At 48.5% G+C, this 23897-nt stretch overlaps 1 protein-coding gene across 1 annotated transcript; it reads right to left on the minus strand.

Annotated features, from left to right (window-relative positions):
• Positions 1 to 9981: 9981 nt before the first annotated feature.
• Positions 9982 to 18841, minus strand: LOC127185454 (cancer/testis antigen 55-like). The gene is made up of 6 exons (XM_051141909.1): positions 18688 to 18841; positions 16695 to 16879; positions 14748 to 14889; positions 13956 to 14077; positions 13024 to 13211; positions 9982 to 10048 (listed from the first exon to the last, which is right to left on the minus strand). The coding sequence occupies exons 1-6, from the start codon at positions 18839 to 18841 to the stop codon at positions 9982 to 9984; spliced, it is 858 nt and encodes a 285-aa protein (XP_050997866.1).
• Between the last annotated feature and the right edge of the window lie 5056 nt (positions 18842 to 23897).

The raw sequence follows: 23897 nt of genomic DNA on the forward strand, positions 1-23897 counted from the left end.
GAGACACTGTCAAAAGAACAAAGAGACAGCCTACAGACTGGGAAAAGATCTTTACCAACCCTACATTAGACAAAGATCCAAAATATGTAAATAACTCAAAGATTTAAACACTACCAAACCAAATAACCCAATTGAGAAATGGGGCACAGAACTAAACAGATAATTCTCAACAGAGGAATATCGATGGCTGAGAAACACTTAAAGATATGCCCAACAACTTTAGTCATCAGAGAAATGCAAATCAAAACAACTCTGAGATTCCATCTTACACCTGTCAGAATGGCTAAGATTAAAAATTCAAGTGACACCACATGCTGGTGAGGATGTGGAGAGAGAGGAAACACTCCTTCACTGCTGGTGGGCATGCAAACTTGTACAACCACTTTGGAAATCTGTCTGGTGCTTTCTCAGAAAACTGGGAAATAGGGCTTCCTCAAGACCCAGATATTCCATTCCTTGTACTATACCCAGAAAATGCTCCACCACACAACAGGGACATATGATAGACCATGTTCATAACAGCCTTATTCATAATACCCAGAACCTGGAAACAGCCTAAATGTTCCTCAGTTGAAGACTGGATACAGAAATTGTGGTACACTTACACTATGGAATACTACTCAGCTTTAAAAAATGAGAAAATCCTGAAATTTATGGACAAATGGATGGAATTAAAAATGATCATACTGAGTGAATTAACCCAGAAGCAGAAAGACTTACATGGTATATACTCACTTATAATTGGTCACTAGCCCAAAAGGCATGTCCCATGAAAGTCTTCACTTACCAGGAGATTGGAATAGATGTGAGAACATCCTACTGGGACTCTAGGTAAAAGAAATATAGGAGATGGGGGAAACAGAAGGATAGAAGGATCCAGAGGATCTTAGAAACCTACAAGAACAATGTAATGGGTGAATCAGGGCCCAGGCATGTCTGCTCAAACTATTGTACTAACCAAGGACAATACAAGTAGTAAACACCTGCTCTGATCTAGCCAACAGACAGGACATTCTCTGCAGTTATGGGGAGATCAGGGACCAACTCTAGCATGAACCCTGGTCCCCCATATTTGATAACATCCCCTTGGTGGGGAGCCCTGGTGTCACTCAAAGAAAGAATAGGCAGGCTACCAAGATGAGACTTGATAGCCTGTGACCATAAAGTGGGGAATGAGAACCCCCTCAATCATGGACTTAGGGGAGGGAAATAGGGTGGGGATGGGAGGGAGGGAGGGAGGAAGGGGGAGGGAGGGAGGGAGGGAGTGGAGGGAGGGAGGAGAGGGAGGGAGTGGAGGGAGGGGACAGAGGAAGGGAAGGAGGGAGGGAGGGGAGGGAGGGAGTGGAGGGAGGGGACAGAGGGAGGGAGGGGAGGGAGGGAGTGGAGGGAGGGGACAGAGGGAGGGAGGGGAGGGAGGGAGGGAGGAATGGGAGGATACAAGTGATCTGAATAAATTAATTAATAAAAAAGAAAATTTAAAGTCAACAAAGCATTATTTAATCTGTCCCTGGAGTTCTTTACCCTTCCCTTCTGTTTAATAAGCATCTCTTTTAATGTATGATTAGCTCTTTCAACAACTGCTTGCCCTGCTGGATTGTGTGGTATACCAGTAATATGTTTAATATTATAACATGTAAAGAATTTCTTCATCTTAAGGGACACATATGCAGGAGCATCGTCAGTTTTTATTTGTGTAGGTATTCCCATAATTGCCATTATTTCCAATAAATGAGTAATTACACAATCAGCCTTTTCAGAACTTAGGGCAGTTGCCCATCTAAATCCTGAATAGGTATCAATAGTATGATGTACATATTTTAGTTTTCCAAATTCGGCAAAATGAAACACATCCATCTGCCAGATTTCATTCCTTTTTCTACCCCTATGGTTAACTCCAGAAGGTAAAGGATTTTGATTATACAATGAAGACAAAGGACACCTATTAATTATTTCTCTGGCTTGTTGCCAAGTGATAGGGAAACTTTTCTTCAAAACATTACCATTAACATGATGTTTCTCATGAAATTTTGAGGCTTCAAGTACATTCTCTCTTACACCCATCAGAATGGCTAAGATCAATAACTCAACTGACACCACATGCTGTCGAGGATGTGGAGAGAGAGGAACACTCCTTCATTGCTGGTGGGAATGCAAACTAGTACAACCACTTTGGAAATCTATCTGGCGCTTTCTCAGAAAAATGGGAATAAGGCTTCCTCAAGACCCAGCTATTCCACTCCTTGGAATATACCCAGAAGATACACTACCACACAACAGAGACATATGCTCAACTATGTTCATAGCTGACTTATTCATAATAGCCAGAACATGGAAACAGTCTATGTGTCCCTCAGTAGAAGAATGGATAAAGAAACTGTGGTACATTTACACTATGGAATACTACTCAGCTATTAAAAACAAGGAATTTCTGAAATTTGTGGACAAATGGACTGAACTAGAAATTATCATAATTAGTGAGTTCACCCAGAAGCAAAAAGAGTTAAATGGTATATACTCATTTATATCAAGACACTAGTCCAAGGGGTACGTCCCCATGAAAAACTTTACCTACCAGGAAAGTGGGTCAGAGGGGAGGACATCCTATTGAGACTTTAGGTGTGAGAAGCCTGGGAGAATGAGGAAACAGAAGGATCCAGAGGGTCCTGGAAAACTACAGGCGGGTCTGGGCCCTGGGGTCCTCTTCAAACTATGGCACTAGCCAAGGAAAATATAGGCAGTAAACTTCGAACCCCTACCCAGACTAGCCGATGGACAGGACATTCTCCACCGTTAAGTGGAGAAGACCTGACTTTCACACAAACTATGGTGCCCCATATTTGACCATGTCCCTTGGATGGGGATGCCTGGTGGCACTCAGAGGAAGGATAATAGGTCACCAAGAAGAGACTTGATACCCTATGAGCATATACAGGGGGAGGAGGTCCCCCTCTGTCACAGACATAGGGGAGGGGAATGGGGGGGAAGCGGGAGGGAGGGAGGAATGGGAGGATACAAGGGATGGGCTAACAACTGAGATGTAATTTGAATTAATTAATAATAAAAAAGGAAAAAAGTACATTCTCTGTTAATAATTGGTGATTTCCTCATTTCCTTGTGCCAATGGACCTGGTAAACATGTATGGGATCGAATATGAGTAATATGCAAGAAATAGTTTCTACTTCAGATGACCTGTTGCAGTTCTGTAAATAATATAGTCAATTCAGAGTTATCAGGAGTAAATTTAGCAATTTCTATAGGAAGAACAACTCTTTTTGCATACTGAGAGTCAGTGATTATATTAAGAGATTCAGAAAAATCTAACAGTACCCTAAGGATTGCATATAATTCTGATTTTTTGACAGAAGTAAATGGACTTTTGATCACCTTGGTCATTTTATCAGACTTATAACCAGCCATACCCATCTTATTTTCATCCATGTAGAAAGTGAGTACCACTGGTATTGGTGTCCTCTTTACAATACTTGGAAGGATCCAGTTAGTTTTCTTTATAAATTGTATACATTTGCTTTTCAAGAATTTGTTATTAACTTCTTCCAAATGGTTACTACAAGCCCTTTGCCGATCTTCATTAATTACCCCTAGTGACATGATTTCAGAACTAGTAAGAGGCACCACAATTTCTGACAGGTCTGTCCCTGATAATTGACACAATCTTATTCTTCCCTTTGTAATCAATTCAGAAATTTTTTCAATGTACATCTTCAACTTCTTACGTTGTTTATTCCCTAGAAAAACCCATTCCATAGTCCTATCTTCCCTTTGCATAAGGAGCCCAGTAGGAGAATGTTTTGAAGGCAAAATAACCAGAATGCAACCAAGTTTAGGATCAATTCTATCCACATATGCCTTTTGTAAGTTTTGCTCTACCAAAATTAACTCCTTTTCTGATTCAGCTGTTAGACACCTTGGACTGTTTAAATCTGAATCTCCTTGTAATGATTGAAATAACTTACTTAACTCATAGGTAGCTAGTCCAATTGTAGGCCTTAACCAGTTAATGTCGCCCATTATTTTCTGAAAATCATTCAGTGTTTGCAAATGATCGCTATGGATCTGTACCTTTGTTGTCTAATTTTTTCTTCAGTTATCTTATAGCCTAAATAAGTAATTGACTCTCCTCTTCATATTTTTTCTACACAATTTGTAATCCCCAGCATGACAGACTGCTTTGTACTTCTTTAAAAATTTTTTCTAAAGTCTCCCAATCAGAATCAGCCAACTGCACATCATCCATGTAATGGTAAATAATAGATTGAGGAAACTATCTACAAATTATTACTAATGGTCTTTGAATGAAATTTTGGCATAAAATTGGGCTATTCAGCATTCCCTGTGGAAGTACCTTCCAATGGTATCTCTTCATTGGACCACTACTGTTCAGTGTAGGTACTGAGAAAGCAAACCTTTCCCTATCCTTCTCATGCAAATGTAGCATTTAAAATAAAAATCTTTTAAATTGATTACTATTACAGGGCAAGACTTAGGTAACAGGGAAGGTAAAGGAATTCCAGGCTGTAATTGACCCATTGGTTGGATCACCTTATTTACTGCTCTCAAATCTGTTATCATCCTCCAGCTGCCTGACTTCTTTTTTTACCGCAAACACAGGGGAATTGCAAGGGCTAGTAGACTCTTCTATATGCTGAGCCTCCAGTTGCTCTTGTACTAAAAGATGAAGCACCTGCAATTTTTCTTTTGTTAAGGGCCACTGATCTTGCCACACAGGGCTGTTTGAGATCCACTTTAGGGGCAAGGCTGTTGGTACATCAGCAGTGGCCCCTCTTATAAATTTGGAAAGTCAATACCTGTCTCAGTTTGGACAATGGGCATAGCTTGCAGTTGCTCCTCATTATTTATTTTAATGCCTTCCTGAGAAGCATGTGCCATTTCCCCTCTAGTTTCATCATTGCTTATCTCTGTAATTACAGGAATATTCGTCGGAGTACCCCATTGTTGTAAGAGATCCCTTCCCCATAGAGTTATGGGTATGTCAGCAACATAGGGTCTCAGCTTCCCTGCTTGCCCTTCTGGTCCCACACATTAAAACCACCATACGCTTTGTTGTATTTGAGATAATTTACCAATCCCTATAATTTCGGTATAAACCTTCTGAAGTGGCCAACTTGAATTCCAGTACTTGTTTGAAATAATCATGATGCCCATATCAGTATCCACCAGACCTTGTAAGTCAACACCGTTCATTTGTATTATTAATTTAGGTCTCTGATCATTAAGCATTGTTTGCCTGTACACATTTCCCTGTACATCCGAAAACACCTATTCATTCTACTGGAGTGGCTTTGCCTTTAATGTAAGGAAACAGTACTAGCTGAGCAATTATATCTCCTGCATTAATTTGTGTCTCCTTCTTTACATATGCCGTGATTTTTATTTCCTCCTTACAATCCAAATGTATAATACTGGTATGTACAATAAGACCTTGAGAAGTCAACCCACTTCTTCCCAGAATTTTTTCTACTGTCCCTAAAGGTAAAGCTCCATAAACACCAGTACTCAGTTTGCAACATTCAACCTGTGGAGAAAATGTAATAGATATATCTGAGGCCAGGTCCAAGGCCTTTAGTAGCATGCATTAGATCACTAATACTTAATTCCTATTTTCCTATTTTCATTTGTGCCTGTTATTTCTGGACTAACCAGCGGAATTTGGCTTGTATTGTTGTTGGTGGGGCCCCGAGCTGATGGGCCCCTCCTGCCATTTCCCGCCAGTAAGATATCACCTTGCACATCTCTTTTGGATTGACAATCTCTAGCCCCATGTTTTCTTTTCTCACATCTGCTACAATACCCTGGAAGTCTTGGCACCTCGTAATCCTCATGGCCAGATGCTCCTTGTTCTGCCTTACCAGGATCATTTACTCCAAATTGAGTGCACCTGTTATTCTGAGTTCTGGAACTTTTAACCTTACAGTTTCCTTGTACATGACCAATTCCGCCACAATTAAAGCACCAGGTGTTATGATATCTTGGACCTCTGGCCACAGCTTGACCTACCATATTGTTTTGATGTTCTGGAAAGCTAATATTAACTGTTTCTCTTACCCACTCATCTAATGGAGCTCCTCTTTCCTTTAAGGGTCTGATCGCCCTCTTACATTCTGTGTTAGCATTCTCATGTGCCATAGTGAGTTTCAACGGCTGTTTGGTGTCAGCATCTGCTATTCCTCTATCTAGTGCTGATCCAAATCTCTGCAAAACTTCTGTGAAGGCTTCCCCAGTCCCTTGAAATATCTTTGTAAAGGGAACGGTTATCTTACCAGGTCCCTCCACCCTGTCCCAAGCCCTTAAGGCTGCAGCATGACATCGTTTGATCACTGTATCATCATATTGAACTTGTTGTCTTAAGTCAGCATATCAGCCTTCACCAAGTAATGGCTCTGTACTAACATTTGTCTCCCTCCTCCTATTGTTCTATTCTCTCTGCCTCCCTTCACCACCATGATAACCACGGCAGTTGTTGTGTCACCTCATAGACCACTGAAACCAAACTTTTCCAATCTTGTGGGACAAGTCTATGCTGTGTGGCCCAGTTGTTCAGCATTTCTTTGATGAAAGCGGAATGTAGTCCATACCTGACGTCAGATTCCTTAACCTGTTTTAAATCTAACATATCTAGTGGGCTCCATGTCATCTCATCATAACCCTCAGCACCATTCTGAGCAGGCATGTGTCTTACAGTAACTGGAAAAGCTGATGGTGTGACCCTGGGGGGCGGGGATCCTCTATGGGACCATTTTTCTCCAAAGACCCTTTTGTTCTTCTGCTCTCTCATTCCTGTAGTTTTTTTTTTAACAGCCTTTCCAGCTTCCAGTTTCTCTCTGCCCCCTTCCACACATTGGTGCTCTGACCACCTGGCCCATGTAGCATTGTGGGGAGGCAATTGTGGGAAACACTCATGCGCTCAGTTACCAGGTTTTTCTCCTTTATCAATGGCGCAATTTGTTTTCTATTTGCTTCAACCTCTACCTTCAAATTTTCTAGTTGTACTGCCAACTCTGTAATCTTTTTGAGAAGGATAGAATTTATTTACCCTTCTGGTTTTTGCATCTTAGAAGTCTTTCTTCCAATCTTCTTAAGTATGTTATATAGTAAAAAGTTCAAGAAAAAAACCAAAATATTCTGTCTGGGTATAAGGCATGAAAAGACTTTGTAACAGCAGCTGTGATTTGGCCGACACCCTGAAAGACAGCTACTATATCTTGAAAACCATTATGTTCCTCCACAACATTAAAAGTTATGTTGCCCATAATGCCCAGAGCAAGTTGGGCACCATTTGTAGGCTCAATTTTCTTAACAATTATATTTCATTACAAACTTGTTAACCAAATGTGCCTCACTTATAACCCAACTAACCTAAACAATAGGAAAAGGAGATTAAAGAACACAAGAATGAAACCATAAGGATATCAGTTCCAAGGAAGAATTCTCCTGGTGTAATCAGCAGGATTTATTCTGCTAGAACCTGGACCTACCAGAACCTGGAGCCTCAGCCAGAACCTGGAACCCTGAAGCCTTCCCTCAAGTGGTTGTCTCTAGGAGCATCTCAAACTGGAACAATGAACAGCAAAAACTATCCCAAGCCTCCAAAGGCCTCTCTTCCTGTTTTTGGCTCACATTTATATCTCTCAGACTTTGTTCAAGGATGTTTTTCAGCTGGTTAACAAGCAATATCCCCCACATGGTAATTCAACTTCTAAGGGGATAAACATCACCTGCTCTCTCACAAGTCTTTTTCTCATCCAACACTTGTGATCTAAATGAAAAACATGTTTATCTCTCCATCAGTTTCATCTACAGCTGTTATGGTTGGAGAACTAAGTGCTGGAAGAAGGTACTGGTGTGGGTGAAAAACCTAAAAGTGGATGGAGGACTATCTGGGGGAGCAGGAGATTTGGGGAGAAGAGACTAAGACAAGGGCAGCTTAGGGCTCAATGCTAAGATAATGAGCCTACAATGGGGCAGAGGGGCGGGGCCTGTGGAGGAGGGCTCCAGGCTCATGGCCTGGATTTGGGGCTCTCTGTGGGCAAAGATCTCTGTGGAGGAGGGTCAGATGCCCTTAGTTAAGTCCAGACTCTCTGGAGAAGAACAGTCTGCACGAGTGTACAAAAAGTTCAGGGCGAAGTAAAAGGCCCCAGCAGGTCCCCAGGGACATTGAGAAGTGAGCAGACTGGGAAGGGTATCAGAGGAGTTGGAGGCTGGTTGTGAGGGCCCAGTGCTCCCAAGGAGGGTACTACTGAGCTCTGGGAAGGCAGAAGGATGGCGAAAATGGAGCTGTACAAGGGAGGAGAATGAGGACAGGGAAAGGCAGGATCCGGGGGAAGGGTTGGGAAGGTGTTGGGAATAGAGCAGAAGAAACTAAGACAGAAAGCAGGAGGGCCCCAGCCTGAGCGGATCGGATGGGAGGGGCAGGAGTGGGGAAGGAATGGCAGAAGTCTGGAAGGATGGAAGTGCTGGGTGTGGATGCAGGATGCTAAAGACAGGGAGTTTGTTTTGGGCATATGAGGAGGCTGGAGGAGGGAAGAAAGTTCTAGGGGAGATTAGGACTCCAGGTTCTAGAAGCAGTCCCAGGATGCTTAGGGATCTGGGTACCAGGCAGGGAAGATCCAGTTGAGACTCATCAGGCAGAGGGAAGATGGGAAGAGGTCAGTAGACTTAGGATAGCGCTAGGCTCAGCTCGTGGGGTGGCTGTGATGGGTGGTCGTACTGCAGGAGAAGACAGAAGGCTAGGCTAGGATGGAGGACGGGAACCATGTGTAGGTCAGCAGGAGATGCAGTGAAAGACCAGGAGGATGAGGAAGGATGCAGGAGGATGGGGTCACGGTAGTAGGCCTGGGTGTGGCAGCAGGCAGGGGAGGAAATGAGGGAACACGGGCAGTGTAAAGTCAAATGAGGAGCAATACGGAAGATTCATGGAAAGGCTGGAGCCTGAGAGGAAAAAAGACTGCAGCGAGGGGCCAGAACATCACTAGACAGGAACAATCTGGGGCCAGAGGACTGCCTCAGCCATTAAGAAAACGAGTGGAGAGTGGGGTATGACTTTCACATGTACTCTGATGCCCCATATGTGACCATGTCCCCTGGATGGGGAGGCCTGGTGGCACTCAGAGGAAGGATAGCAGGCTACCAAGAAGAAACTTGATACCCTATGAGCATATAAAGGGGGAGGAAGTCCCCCTCAGTCACAGTCATAGGGGAGGGGAGTAGGGGGGAAATGGGAGGGAGGGAGGAATGGGAGGATACAAGGGATGGGATAACTATTGAGATGTAACAAGAATAAATTAATTAAAAAAATTTAAAAATTGAAACAAAAAAAGAAAGAAAGAAAAAAGAAAAAGAAAACGGTCTGTTCCTCTGCAGGCCCCAGGATCAGTTCCAAGCCATCTTCAACCAAAGTCCCTAGGAGCAGACATCCTGCCTTCCTCTGGCCTCCTCTAGGACAAGGAACACGCTAGGTTGTCAGAACAGTCACACAGGCCTTTCACATAGGGCAGAAAGTTCAGATAGAACAGTGTGATAAACAGAACAAAAGTGCGGATGAGGTAAGCAACTGAGTGATTAAGAGGCCCCATGGGGATCTTTACAGAGATCTGGACCTTGGAGAGGAAATAGGCAGCTCTTGGGGAGCGAGAAAAAATGAGGACAATGAGGACTGGACCGTGTGCAACGAAGGATTTGGTGAAGAGGGCAGCAGGCTCTGAGACGGTGGGAGGGTAAGGGAGGGCAGTAGCCCTGAGGATGGGACAGGATGAAGAAGGTGACAGCAGGCTCAGGAGGAGGGCAGGAGGCTCAAGGGAGTGTAGGCAATAGAAGCAGTCACCACAGTGGGACATGGCTGTCTACAAGGAAGGGGGTGACAGGAGCACATTCAGGAGGCTGTAGGAGCGTGGCCCGTGATACAAGCTGGGGACTTCAGGCAGGACGCTTGGGAAGAGTCTAGTTCACTCCGGAGATGGTCGGAAAATGACGTTCTCACGGAAGCTCAGCTGCAGCATGGGGTATGAGGGGCTGGAGGAGAGTGCAGAAGACACTTACTGGCAAGAGTGGAGGTGGCTGGAGGGGAGGGAGGTGAAGGAACCTTTGGAAGCTATGGGAGACTGTGAGCCTAAGGAGGAATTGCTAAAGTGGCCATTAAGGCTAGGAGACTGTTGGCAGTCCAGAGGCTGAGGGGGAAAAACTAAGAGACTGGAGGACGGGTAAAGCCTCGGGGGGGGGGGATGGAGGGTGGGCAAATGAACCTGAACTTGGGTGAAAAGCTCAATTGGAGGGCAGAATCTGTTGTGGGGCCTAGTCGTCGGGCTGGAGGCTGGAGGAGCATGCAGGGCAACTCCTGATTTGCAGGTGGGCATGAAGGAGGTGCCAGGATTCCAGATAGAATGGAAGGACACAGCCTCAGTAGGACAGCTAGAGGCTGAGGGTGACAGCAGGATGTGGGGGACGCCAGGGAGCTCTGAGGCGGAGGCCAGGAAGATGAAGGGGGCATCAGGAGGGTAGTGAATGGCAGAGGTCTGCAGGGAACCCCAGGATCTAGACTAGGAGGTTGGAAGGCTGTGGGGGAAGGCTGCAGGCCCCAGAAATGGAGGGGACTGGAGAAGAAGGCAGGAGCATTCCTGCCCAGAGAGCCATAGGTGAACAGGAAGTGGAGGAAGGCAGAAGGCCGAGGAGGAGAGGGGCAGAAAGACCAGGGTGACTGAGTGAGCCTGGAGGAGGGCAGACAGTTTGGGTAGAGCAGCCCCAGAAGGGTAAGAGCTTGGGGCCTTGGGTTGGGTGGAACCAGCAGACACAGGGAGAAGTTTCCTGTGGAAACTTGGTGTCTGGCAGAGGCCAGGGGACTGTCTGGTAGTACAGGAGCCTGTGGAGGAAGGTGACTAAGGAGAGAGAGCAGGAGCCTCGGGGTATGATGTGAGCCTGAGAGAGTGTAGATGGTCTCAGAGTAGGGCAAGAGTCTCAAACTCATGGTGGGTGCCTGGGGGAAGAAAGAAAGTTGTAGAGAGGCAGAGAAGCTCAAGTGGATAGGGTAGGGGGGATAATACACGCCTATAGGGGAAGGAAGAAAGCTCTGGAAAGGAATGGAGGCTGGGTTCAGGAGACGTGGCTCATCTAGGTGGTAGGAGTTGAGGATTATGAATGCCATCCAAGGAAGGGTAGGCGAGTGGGCATGTGGGCACCAGTGCATGGAGATCCTAGCAGTTTGTTTATGGCAGCAGTAGGCACCGGGATTGGGAGACCCTAGGGCAGGCTGTAGGCTCAGGAGGAGTGCAAGACAGTGGGGCGGGAGGGGGAGGGGCAGCATTTAAGGAGATAGTGGGAGGCTTGGATGACACACAAGGCAGATAAATGCAAGAAGAGTGGGGCGTGGGGGAAGTCTGGAGGAGAGCAGCAGGGTGTATGCCATGGGAGAACATCACGGCAAGGAGGAAGGCAGTGGACTCAGGCTGGAGGAGGACGCAGACTTGGGGAGAGAGGAGGGAGGATCTGAATGGAGGTAGGAGGCTTGTGGAGGACTGAGGGGTGCTTAGGGCATGGAGTGGCCTGAGGAGAGGATGGGAGTCAGAGGTGGAGGAGGGCAGGTGCACTGGGTGTGGTGTGCTGTGGTGTGGTGGTCCAAGAGGAGGTCTAAAGGCTGTGGAAGAATGCAGAGGGCCCTGGGGAGGAGCGAAGCAGGCCCACGGTACCCTTACGAGGTCCTAGCCTTCCTAGGCCTATGAGGACGGTGCAAGCGTAGGAGGAATGTGGGGTTTACATGGTGAGAGGACTAACTGGGGCTAGCAGGAGGCTCCTGGTAGGGTGGGCTTCTGCTGGAGGGAGGAAGTTTGGAAGGGAGAGCAGGGAGCTGGGAGAAGTTGTCAGAAGGCTTAGGAAGCTAGGTGCTCAAGGGAGGGTCAGAGTACATGCTGGGGGACAGGGAAGGAAGTGGAAAATGTGTGAAGGACAGAAAAGGCTGTGGAGAGGGGAAGTGGGCTGTGGGGTTAGAAAGCACATCAGGAGACCAGGGGAGGAGGGGGCAGGAGGCTGAAGAACAGTAGGGTGCCAAGTAGGGTGGCAGGAAGTTCAGGAAATGGTGTGGAGATAAGGTGAGGTGGCTGGCCAGAAGGGCAGGGGGCTCGAGAGGAGAGGCCCAGATCCTGGTGAACAGAGCAGGAGGATGTGTGAGAAGCTAGGAGGCTGAGGTGAAGGTGGTGGCCTGGCTAGACAGAAGAACTAGCCTCATGAGTGAGAAAGAGGCCAGAGTCTCAGGGAAGTCCATGAAGAAGGAGGAGGAGGTAGAAAGAGGGGCTACCATTTCCCAAGTGGAGGGCTTCTCTGGGGACAGAGAATTATGCTCAGGCTCCTAAAAGCAGCCTGGATCTAGGGTGTCAGGTGACACTTGCTTGTCCCCAAGAGCTCCCCAGGACCAAAGCACACTGGTGACAACAGCATTCCCAGCAGCGTGGGTCGTGGGTCTATATGCCATCTGCCAATACAGGCATATACCCGATTGTCCAAGCTCCACTCTCCCTGTCTGAATCTTCCTGCCAGGTCCCCCATGTGCCACCAGACTGTTCACATTCACAGAGTCCCCACAGACCTAGAGGCCCTGATGTTTTTGTGTGAAACGTCCCTATGCTCTAATGGGAAGCTGAATATTTCTGTTCTGGGGACTGGGTGGTCAGTTGGCCTTGGGCAAAAAGCACTGTAGCTGCTCATACAATTCATTTATTGAAATTAATAGCAGGAACTCTGCTCTCGTGCTCTCTCTCACTGAAGGTGGAGGGTTTGCTGGGATTCATTCTCCAGAAGACTGTGATCAGAAAGCTGAGCCTAGCGCGGGAACCCCGACACTGAGGCTAGCTCCCTGGAGATAGATCTAGGCATCCTGCTGGCCTGAAAGTTCATGCTCAACGTTTTCTTTAGAATCCCTGCCCTAAGCGTTTGTGTTCAGCCAGCCCCCCTATTCATAGAAAACAGGCACTGAGGAGGGATTCTAGGCCCGTGCCCACTACGGTGCTTCCACGGGCTTCATCGAGATTGCCCTCCAGTTGTACTTGGACCTGATGCTCTGCACCATCACCACGTTGACCATGTGGCCTACAAGAGGGGTGTATCCATTGGGAAGCTTCAGCGAGTGGAAGGTGAAAAAGATAGTGTGATTCAGCATTCCTTCTCGTCTGTGGATGCTGGTCACGCACACCTGTCACGAGAAAGTGTGCCAGTGAGTGTCGGAAACAGGATCCTTGGTCAGGCTCTGTCCCTACACACTGGCTCTAACCACTTGTTGGCCCCACTCTGTCACTGTTTCCTGTCCTGCCTGCTGCACTGCCAAAGCTGGGGTGCAATGTCTCCTACTCCCCTCCCAGATCCACCTTCACACCAGTTAAAGAGGAGGCACTCCAGTGGCTCTGTCCTGCTCATGAGAGTTCGTGTCCTAGATATTAATCGCCACTGGCCATTAGCCCCTGCGCTTAATGTTGATTGATGAAGGATTGACTGAAACAGAAAAACAACATGAGGTACAAGCTCCTCTCCACCCCCGCCCCACCCCTTCACACTTCAAGCTCATGATTTCATCTGCACCTTTGTGAAAACTCACTTTCAGGTGAGCTCAACCACTGCCCCGAGACCTCCCGCGCCCCCCCCCCACACACACTTTGTACTCCTGCCTCCAGGGCACTGTTCTCTGGACTTCCTGTTTTTTTGGGGGGGGATCCCAAGTAACACCCCCCCTAGGAAGCCCCGCGCCTCAGAAGCAGAGTATGTCCATGTGCGTCCTGCTACCCTTAGCTGCTTCCTTACAAAGTCCTAGCGCCTAGGCAAAGGGCTCCGGGATATATAAGCTTCCGTGTGTTTGTGATTCCCAGGACACCCCACAGATAGCTAGTCACAAATATCACCAGAGGAAGCTCTGAGACAAGCCAACAATACAGAAAACAATTACCTCTTCCAGTCGCCTGCGTCTTGTGGCCTTCAGTGAGTGTATTGTGAGTTTTGATGAGCCGCATTCCAAAGAATACTCCAGATCTAACCAGTCACCTTTGTATGGCTGAAAACCTAAGATGGCTAAGAGAAAATCGAGTTGAAGGCAATTGTACCACCCAGTTCCAGTCTCATCTTTACAGGGGTCTGGATACAAGCCATTCCCTTGTGACTGTTGCCAAGCAAAACTGCACTGCTTACATTGACTTGTAAAACCACAGTCAAGAGAGAACTCAGGGTAAAGTGCAGGAGGCCTATTCATTCCCAGGCCGAATGGCACTGTGCAGTTCTTAGACACTGGTTTTCCTGCACTCCCTTAGCAGGGTCAAACGGGCAAATGCTACCTATCCCAACCATTGCTTTGGGAACACTGGAGAATTTAAGGTTAAGGGGTCACATTCAGAGTCCCCATGCACACACACCAAAGCAGACACCAGACACAGAACACCCACTTAAAGTAAGTACGGATTTTAAAATGTAAAGTTTTCTGATGATGTTTACTCTCAGAGTCCGGTACGCATGCGAATGAAGAACTTGTCCATTTTTTTTCCCCGGGCATTCAACTACTCAGCACCTAACAATGATAGTGTGGTGCTTACAGAGACTCCCCGTTGATCTCTCTGCTGCACCTCATTTTCAGTGCTCAGGATCCTTCTCCAATACTGAAGAGCCCCAGGTGCAGCCCGGGTAAACCATGCCTACCCTGAGACCTCAACACGTTAGGTGTGGCATGTCTTTCCAATGTCAACCAAACCTTTAGAAATGCTGTCTAGGTAGAAGAAGTACTCATCAGCGAGGTAGACGATGTCTTTCTTCACGTAGGAAACACACGCTGATAAATCTCGGATGATGGAGCTTGGCTCTCTGAGTGCACAGTATTCCAAGACAATACAAACCTACAAGATAAGGAAGCAGCTGTAAGACATCATTAAATTCAAAATGGAATCTCATATGTCCAGACGCTGCCTGTGGAAGGACTGAGGTGGTCAAGGCCCTGATGGAATCCAAGCTTCCAGACTGAACTCATCCTCCTTTGCGGGGAAACAGCTGGCTCACTGGGAATCCTTTCTCTGTTGGGGTCTTTCCTGCTGCCCACACCCATTCCATGGTCGCTTCTCCCAAACCGGCTTTCCTTGAGGAGTGAAGCCCCAGGGCATTGTCTGTGCACTACCGTATGCCCCCAGGTGCATGGGCCATTGCACAGGACGCCACGTTACCTCACAGCCACAGTGCCCAGTGAGCTTACCCGCAAGCCCCATATCCAGGACCCATTACCACAGTTTCCCCTGCCCCCTTAACTCCACAGGGAATGCAGACAGATTCAGATGTCTGTGAGGACAGTGGAGGCGACCTTTCAGTGTGATAGAGGGGTAAGGGATTCTTGACTTTGTGGGAAGCAACAGAGAGTGAGAGAGAGAGAGAGAGAGAGAGAGAGAGAGAGAGAGAGAGAGAGAGAGAGAGAGAGAGAGAGAGAGACCCTCATTCTGTGTATGCACACACGTTGAGTGCAGGCTTGCTAAATGCTCAAATGTAACTAAACCGAGGTGGAAAACTCGATTTAATACAGGGGTGACTTGGGAATTAGTGTAAGATTCTCTGTATTTTCTATCCAGCCCCACAAACAAGAAGAGCTACACGTAACCCATAAACACTGAATTCCAAAGAGGTCAAAAGGTGGTGATGTGACAATGACCCACGGAGCCTACATATATTGCTTTTTTATTTTTATTTTTTAGCAGTGTCACAATTTGCTTGCTATGCAAATAGTTGTGATGCGTCCTGTTGATCAATGGCTGTCAGAAAATAAAAATGGAGGTGTTCTCCGGAACACTTCCACCGTCTCCCTAGGGAATTCTAACACTGCATTTCCCTTTTCCCTTTGCAAGGCTTTGGATGTTCAGAACCCTTCCTCACAGATCCTGGGAAACAGGCAGCCTGTGGGAGGAGTATCAGTTAGCACAGCATAGGTAACAACAGGTAATTTCACCAAATCTCTGCCCTGGGGTTTAGTTTCACGACTCTAGGAACCACAAAAATCATCGGATTTCACACCTGAAAGGGAGAATCCAGCGGAGTGTCTGTGTTGGCTCAGTGACTGTTTCTGAAAGACTGACACCTCATTTGGGACAGCGCCTGCACCTGTGAAGGCATCCTTGCAAACACAGACTTTTACCTGACAAGATGGTGATCTAAGGGGACCCTGCTGTTGGAACACAGGGATAACTCACTTTGGGTTTTACATTGTAAAACATGGAACCTAGGGTTGGGTGTGGTGGCACATCTGCCATGCTCAAAAGACTGAGGTTGGAGGACGCTTTGATCCCAGGAGAACCTACCCCATCCCACGCTCATATTCATATTCTCTCTCTCTCTCTCTCTCTCTCTCTCTCTCTCTCTCTCTCTCTCTCTCTCTCTCTCTCTCTCTCTCTCTCTGTGTGTGTGTGTGTGTGTGTCTCCATCTCTGTCTTTCTCTCATTCTCTACTTCTCTCTCTCCCTTTCTCTTACACACACACACACACACACACACACACACACACACAAACACACAAGCAAAGAGGAACCTACAGCTACAGGGTAACAGGACTTTGCATTCATGACTTACACTATATGGGTGCTGTAGAGAGGTTGCTTTGAAAGGAGATAGCAAGGTGGAAAGCCCCATGGGAAAAGAGAGTCCTCCCAAACCTACGCGAAGCTTACCTCGGTGGCTTTCAAGTCATGCAACACTGGGTCTTCCTCCACAAACGCGAGGACTTTATCTCCAGGTTGCAGATACACGGAGCCAGGCACACTCTCCGTGCTAAAGAAGACACACTCTTCGATCCAGCCGCAACCTTTCCCGCAACTAGTCACGAAGCCCTTCACAACCTTAGTATGCGGTTCACCTGTGAATTGGGGACACCACAGGTGCCATGAACTAATCTCAAGAGAAGGTGCCCACTGCAATGAGTCCTCCCGCAACTTGAGATGTTACACAAACACGTCCAGCTTCAAGCAGAACGCTTCTGACTCGTGGAGCGCATGCTGAGGACAGGAGGCATGATGGGAAGGACAGCAAACAAGATGGCGATCACTGTGGGACTCTGAGGGCAGATTGTCCACGTTCAAATCTTGGCTTTGCCTTGCTCCGCACAGGAGGACCCCGGCTAAAAGCACAAGCCGGTACCCAGATAGCCTCTGTTATAAGCACAGTGTCCCTAAGTGATGGTCTGTGTAACCCCAGATACATTGTTTGACCTCTCTGACCGTTTTTGCCATCAAGGTCTCCATTTCTGTTGCGCACATTAACTGGTACATATGTGTCAACCCCTAACAACCCTGAGTGTCTTGTACGCCTTAAAGTCCAGATGCTATTGCTATCACCATGCCTGGGGGTGGGCGCTCTTTACGGAACTGCAATTGCACTAAGTCTGTGTATGTAAGTCACTGCACTGATAGACCCCACGTAGAGATTTGAGGGGCTCATCAGAGGCAGGCCTGTGGGCACAGGTATGTAAACCTTACTGTTCGGAGAACATCAGAGAAGGCTCAAAAGCTCCAGGCCTTTCTAAGCTGCAGATCAAGGACGAGGCCATCTAGGGTACCAGAGTGAGTCCTTGATTCAAAACTATATTAAAAGGAAAGGACCAGGAGGGGAGCTCAGGAGTCCTGTGGTTCCATTTCTACCACCACTACCAGAGAATTCATGAAACATATTTGGTTTCTTGAGGCCAAGGCTCACACCGTGGCCCTAGACAGGCCCAGGGCTCTCATTGGTTATGCAGCATAGGTTGGAATCAAACCTGTGACCCTCTCCTGCCTCTGGGCTCAAATGGCTGTAGGATTGGCACCGCAAGACTAGGGTTCCTCTTAAGAAGTTGCTCATGAAAAGCCAAGCATGTTGGCACACGCCTTTAATCCCAGCACTCGGAAGGCAGAGGAAGGCGGATTGCTGTGAGTTCGAGGTCAGCCTGCTCTACAAAGTGAGTCTAGGACAGCCAAGGCTACACAGAGAAACCCTGTCTCAAAAAACAAAACAAAACAAAAAAAACAAAAACAGAAGAAGAAGAAGAAGAAGAAGAAGAAGAAGAAGAAGAAGAAGAAGAAGAAGAAGAAGAAGAAGAAAGTTGCTCGTGAAGACTAATCACCTGTTTGGCACACTGAATCACCAGACACAAATCAGAATGGCTTCAAAGCTTGGATGCCATCCCTCTCAGGACAGTGTCCTAGAATTCCACACCCCGGCAGGCCTTCAGCCATTCAGCTTGAGTGCTCATTAAAGGTGAGACCCGAGTTGCGGGGCACAAAGTGAGCAGCCTTAAACCTTGGGCCCTGATCTACCAGGCATGGCAATGTACCAGAACTGACTCCATTCTTGCCTCCAAATGCACACTGGGATGGGAAGCAAGACCAAATCTGGGCTCCAATTCGAGTGCTCCCGGTCTCCCGGAAGTGGAAGAAAAGCTCTTAGAGGCCTTTTGTGTCCCCGGTGCTTTGAATTGGTCAAAATCATTGGCACACCATGAGAATTCGGCACAGGGTTCAAGGTTCACCCCAAAGCATGGGTACCTGGGGACAAGCCACCCTCAGCAGCCACTGTGGACTGCTGCAGGCTTCTATTGATCTCTTTGTCCCTTTTGTGATCCCAGCTAAGGGGAGCCTCCCCGAGGTGTTTCCTGCCGTGAAGATAGGGCGCCAAGTGGCCAAGGAGTACCTTTCATGTGTGTCCTTTCTCTTTTGACAGATGCAATCTTCCACTGAAAGAAAACCCATGCTCTGCACAGCGAGCGGAAGAAACGTCTGCAACCACAGTCAGAGAAGCAGCAGACACAGTAGCAGCAGGAGGGCCTGGATGTCATGACACCCATGGTGCCACCTCTTGATTTCTTGCCTTGCTCCTGGGAGATGGTACCAGATGGCTACTAGGCAGCCCTGGGGACACCCAGTATCATCTTACTCCCCCATGTGGCTCAGGCTCAGCAGAACCCCCTTCCCAGGAGACTGGTAACCAATGGGCATTGTTCCACCCACCAACCAATGAGCTCACCGCACGCGCTCAAGATGCTCCTCTGGCCAATGGCAGGCGCTGGGGGCGGGGTTGTGGAGGGGGGCGGAAACAAAAATCCCCCTAATGCATTGTGCCTATAGCATAGGAAGACCATGGAAATGTATTCCTGTGCATACTTGGGGTCTTCTCTGAATCCGTAGAAAGAGACTGTTGCAGCATACCCTGGAAGGACAAATGTTTGGCATGGTAGGGTTCTTGAAAGGGGGCATGGCTCCCGGAAGTATTTCACATCAGGGCCCTGCAGGGTGTCTGTGATAGGGGTTCCGTGAGTCAGTCGCGCCTTGTTCAGCACTTGCGGTTCATGGGTTCATGGTGGAGCTCCTTTGATGGAGATCAGTCGTGCATGACCACAGAACCCCTCAGTTCTCACAGCTACCACTCATCTGCCCTTAGCCTCACTATGCAGGGATTACCTTCAGCAACTCCCTGAGGCCACAGACCAGGCTCTAACTTGGAGTTAGTGAGGAAAATATGCGAGCGTCTTGGCCTGGTGCCTTTAATTTTCACATAGCCCTAGGAAGACCCTCCTGATCCAATGGCTGTGAAAAAGAAGCAAATTTACCACAGTGATGGGTCCTCACAGGAAAGCTGACTCAAAATTCACCCTCAGGAATGAGGTTTGTTGTAACAACAGGACGTCACGGTCATGACTCAGCGTCCTCGTGGACTGGACAGCACTAGGCAGGACAATAAGTAATATATGGATAATGACGGGTGGAGGGGGGCTTCCCCTTAAAGCCCTGAGAACATCTTCATTAAGATTGAGAACCTTCTCTGACCATGAGGTAAATGCCCTACATTCTAGCATCCTGCATGGAGGAACAAGCTGATCTCCAGGAGCTTGCAGCCAGCATGGCCTACATGCTGAATTCCAGGCCGGCCAAGACTATGTAGTGAGACACAGCCTCAGTAAGCACAGAAGGATAGTGAAAATGAGATGGAAAGAGGTAGAGAGACCACCACCAGGGCAGAGACGGCGCAATAGCTGGAAGGCACGGGAGCCTGACGGCCATGGAGCCCTTCATAGAGCAGTCTTCATAGAGAACTGTCCTCATAGCCAGTCCAACCCACCAGCAGTCTCCTGGAGGGACCTCAGACCAATCCCTAGAAGAAAGTCAAGGTCTGAGTCTATAGCCATTTAATGGTGACAGGAAAGTGTCACATCACATGACTTAGTTCACTGTCGTGTGTGTGACAGGGAGTGTGGGGAAGCTGGGCACCATGTATTGAGGGCTCTCAAAACACATCACGTATCGCCTCCTAACTCTGGGGCAGAGACAGCTGCAGGGGTTAGGCTGAAAACTGGAGGTCCAGGTTCTAACACAGGGCCTCAGGGCATCTTTCACCAGTAGGGAGGGAGCATTAAAACCTGGAGGTAAGCCCAGCCAACTCACCAGGATGCCCAGCACAGAAGCTCTCTGAACACTGTTACAGTCCACTGTCTCTGCCAAAGTCTGCTGAGAAGGACAGAGGTGTGGATTTTCGGGCTGCCCTTGTGAGCCCCAGGATGTCATTACCTCCTCATGCTGAGAAATGTTAAATCACCTCTAACATTTGTCCCAGAAAACACTGCCGCCTTTCCCTGGACTCCTAAGTGCTCTGAGGCCTGTTGCACAACACTAAACTGAAAAACAAAGGAGTAAAAAAAAAAAAAAAAAAAAAAAAAAAAAAAAAACCACCTTGAGCGACAGCACAGGCCCCAAATGGAGGTAGGTCAGAGATAAGCTGTCAAGCTGTCAACCGTTTCAGGTATAATGAGCGCCATCTGCTCGGGGGAGGGGGGGTGGGGGTGGAGGCCTAAAACACAGTGGCTGTGAGTGTGTGCGCCTGGAACAGTGTGCGTGCGGTGAAGCACAAAACAGAACGGGTCTCTTTCGTCCCTGCCTTCATTTTTCCTCTCCCACCTTCCCTTCAGGTCGCTTGCTACTTTGTACAGAGGCATGTTTTTACTCAAGGAGTATCTCTCCTGAAATCTGCGGAGCCTGATCCATGTCATTCCTGTATAAGGTTGAAGGCACAGAGCTGAGTCACTGTCCTCAGGCCCCAGTTGCCTTGGAGTGCAGGCAGAGAAGGCTTTCATGTAGGGCAAACAAGCCCAGGATTTGAACAACTATTGACTGGGGACCCTAACCCTAGCCCTAGCCCTAACCCTAACCCTAAGCCTAACCCTAACCCTGGCATAGACCACTTCACAGGAACGACCACTGGCCTCTCCCATGAGATCGGCAGAGGCAACGCACTTTCTCTGAGGTCTGGGCCTGGCGTGCCTTGGGGTCCCTCTGCGTCATGCACCAGACTACCTTGTTGCACACGCACCAGGCTCCCATGCTGGCCACGTAAGAGGCAGTGTTGGGCTGGGCGTGGTGGCGTACACCTTTAATCCCAGCACTCGGGAGGCAGAGGCAGGCAGATTGCTGAGAGTTCGAGGTCAGCCTGGTCTACAAAGCGAGTCCAGGACAGCCAAGGTTTACTCAGAGAGACCCTGTCTAGAAAAAAAAAGAGGCAGTGTTACCCCTTCTTTGACCTTTCCCTCGGGAACCTGGCTGGACCTCAGGGGCTCTCCAAGTGCTGCACAGAATTCCCTAATCCTCTGACACAGAATTGAGCCAAGAAGTGCCACCAAACTTTTCTCAAGAGGTTCTCTTGTAGGGGGCCACAAGCCACCCACTCTCCCTGCCCATAAGAGGCTGTCTACAACAATCAGTTATGCCATTGTACCCCTGCAGTCAGCTGACACAGAAACCATGAGTGGGCCACTCACAGGACCTTCCCCCCTCCCCTATCTGTTGTAACCCATGTCATTTCACACCGATACTAGGCAGACTCAGGAATGCCACACACCCCAGGACACCCTGAAGGTGAGATCACATGCTCTTCCCTTTAACTCCCCACGGGTGACCCTAAGGTAAGTCTTGGGCACAGATCCCCCAGGAGACCACCCAAAGCGGCAACGTGGGAGGCACACACACGCAGAGAGGGTAGCTGGGACTGTGAGGACCGGTAGGCAGGAGTGTGACCCCAGAGCTACCCTCATGAAGCCGTGAACACAAAGGGAAGAACACTTGCATCCAGGGAGAGTGACACCAGAAGAGCCAGACTGGCCACATGAGCAGAACTGTGTACAGAGACCAGTGGGCAGAAAGATGTGTCTTTTCACGTCTCACACAAGAAGGGGACATGTCAGGACATGTGTAGCGAGGACCCGAGCAGACGCACTGTAGGGGGCTGGGAGGCTATCCTTGACATGCAGGTGTGTGAGTTGTGCAAATTTTCAAGACTCCAAGGACCTTTTGATCATTGTGAAATCGGTCTCACTCAGAAGGCCCTCCCCCAACCCTCACTACAGCCAAGTCCTTTCCGTTTCCACGTGCACTTCTTCCCTGTATTCCAGGCTTTGCCGGTGCCCACGGCAGAGCAAGGACCCGGGGGGGGGGGGGGCACGAAGGCTGGCTAGGGACTCCTGCTCACAGGCTGTGGGAGCATTGTAGGGAGCTCCCTGAAGGTCCTGCATGTGGCTCCCTGACTTATCCTTAGGGTTCCGACACTGCTGTGCACACCAGAAACCACCACACAGCCCCTGACCGGCTTAAACCCACAGACTCCCCATTCCCCAGACTCTCTGACTTTACCCACAGCTAATCAAAACGGTAGCACATGCTTCATCCCTGTGTACCCTGTCCCCCCCTCCGTGCCCCCTCCATTCCCCCTGCCCCCGTACTCTCACAGGTAACAAGCTGTCACACACATTTGGCCTTGCAGCATAGCAGGGAAGCCAAGGCCCCACAGCTTCCCCCTACCTGTTTTCCTGGCTCTCATGACTGCCCTGTCATCCAACACCTCCAGGGAGAGGCTGCTGATGTCACTGTTAGGGCCCAGGCAGTCAGCATGATGGGACAGACAAGGAGCAGCTATCCCAAGAGCTCTGACCAAATCCTATTCCTGTGTAGTCATAAACCACGAGGACGGAGCATGGAGTTTTAGTTTTTCACGTAAACAGGAGCTGCTGGGCGTTAACCAAAAACAAACGTAAGAGCTGCCTGTGCCCTGTTGATTCCTAAGCAATCCTGAACCACGCAAAAATTAGAAAACACAGTGAGGGACCTTTACAGCCCAGGTAGTTCCCAAGGGGTGTCCAGAAGGCCAGTGAATGCTTGGGTATGGCCAAGCCATGTTGTAGACAAGGTGTCACTATGGAGACCAAGGTGCAGTGCAGGTTGAATGAGCTTTGGGGGAAGAAGTGGGGGCACCATGAAATTTGATGGTCTGTAGTGAGCTGCACACCTAGGTGCTGTGTGGGCTTTTCATCTGTGTCTACAAAGTGACACACGTTGGTAAATACCCCTCTAGCACAGGCCTGCTTCACTAGGTTTTCAGGGCCCTGGGAAGAAACTGCTCCAAACTAGGCAACTGACAAAACAGGCAGATGATGTACTCTGAGCTCTGCTGGCTCAAATGTGGAGCTTGACCACATCTTGCAGCCATCTTGCTTCTTCTACCTTCTGGTGGGCACAGCTGTGCTCTGTGCCTGGCAGCTCAGGGTCTTCCCCCTATCTTCAGCTCTCTGAATCTGCTAGTGTTTCTCCATTGCTTGTAGGTTTTACCTGCAACATAAACGATAGGTCTTTGCCTGGGCTTGCCCAAAGAGGCCAGAAGCAAGGGTCAGAAGCCCCGGAGGCAGAGGCAGAGGCACAGCAAGCACAACCCACCTGATGTGAGCACTTGGACCCAGATTGCTGGGCTCTGACTGAGCCAAAGGTGCTCTGAATTGCTCCACCTTTTCCCCAGGCCCTGAGGTTGGTATTTTTCTAAGGATTCGCGTGATTGGATTTAGGACCCTCTCTAATCCACCGTGGCCT

Source organism: Acomys russatus, chromosome X, assembly GCF_903995435.1.
Source record: "Acomys russatus chromosome X, mAcoRus1.1, whole genome shotgun sequence".
Classification (NCBI taxonomy): domain Eukaryota; kingdom Metazoa; phylum Chordata; class Mammalia; order Rodentia; family Muridae; genus Acomys; species Acomys russatus.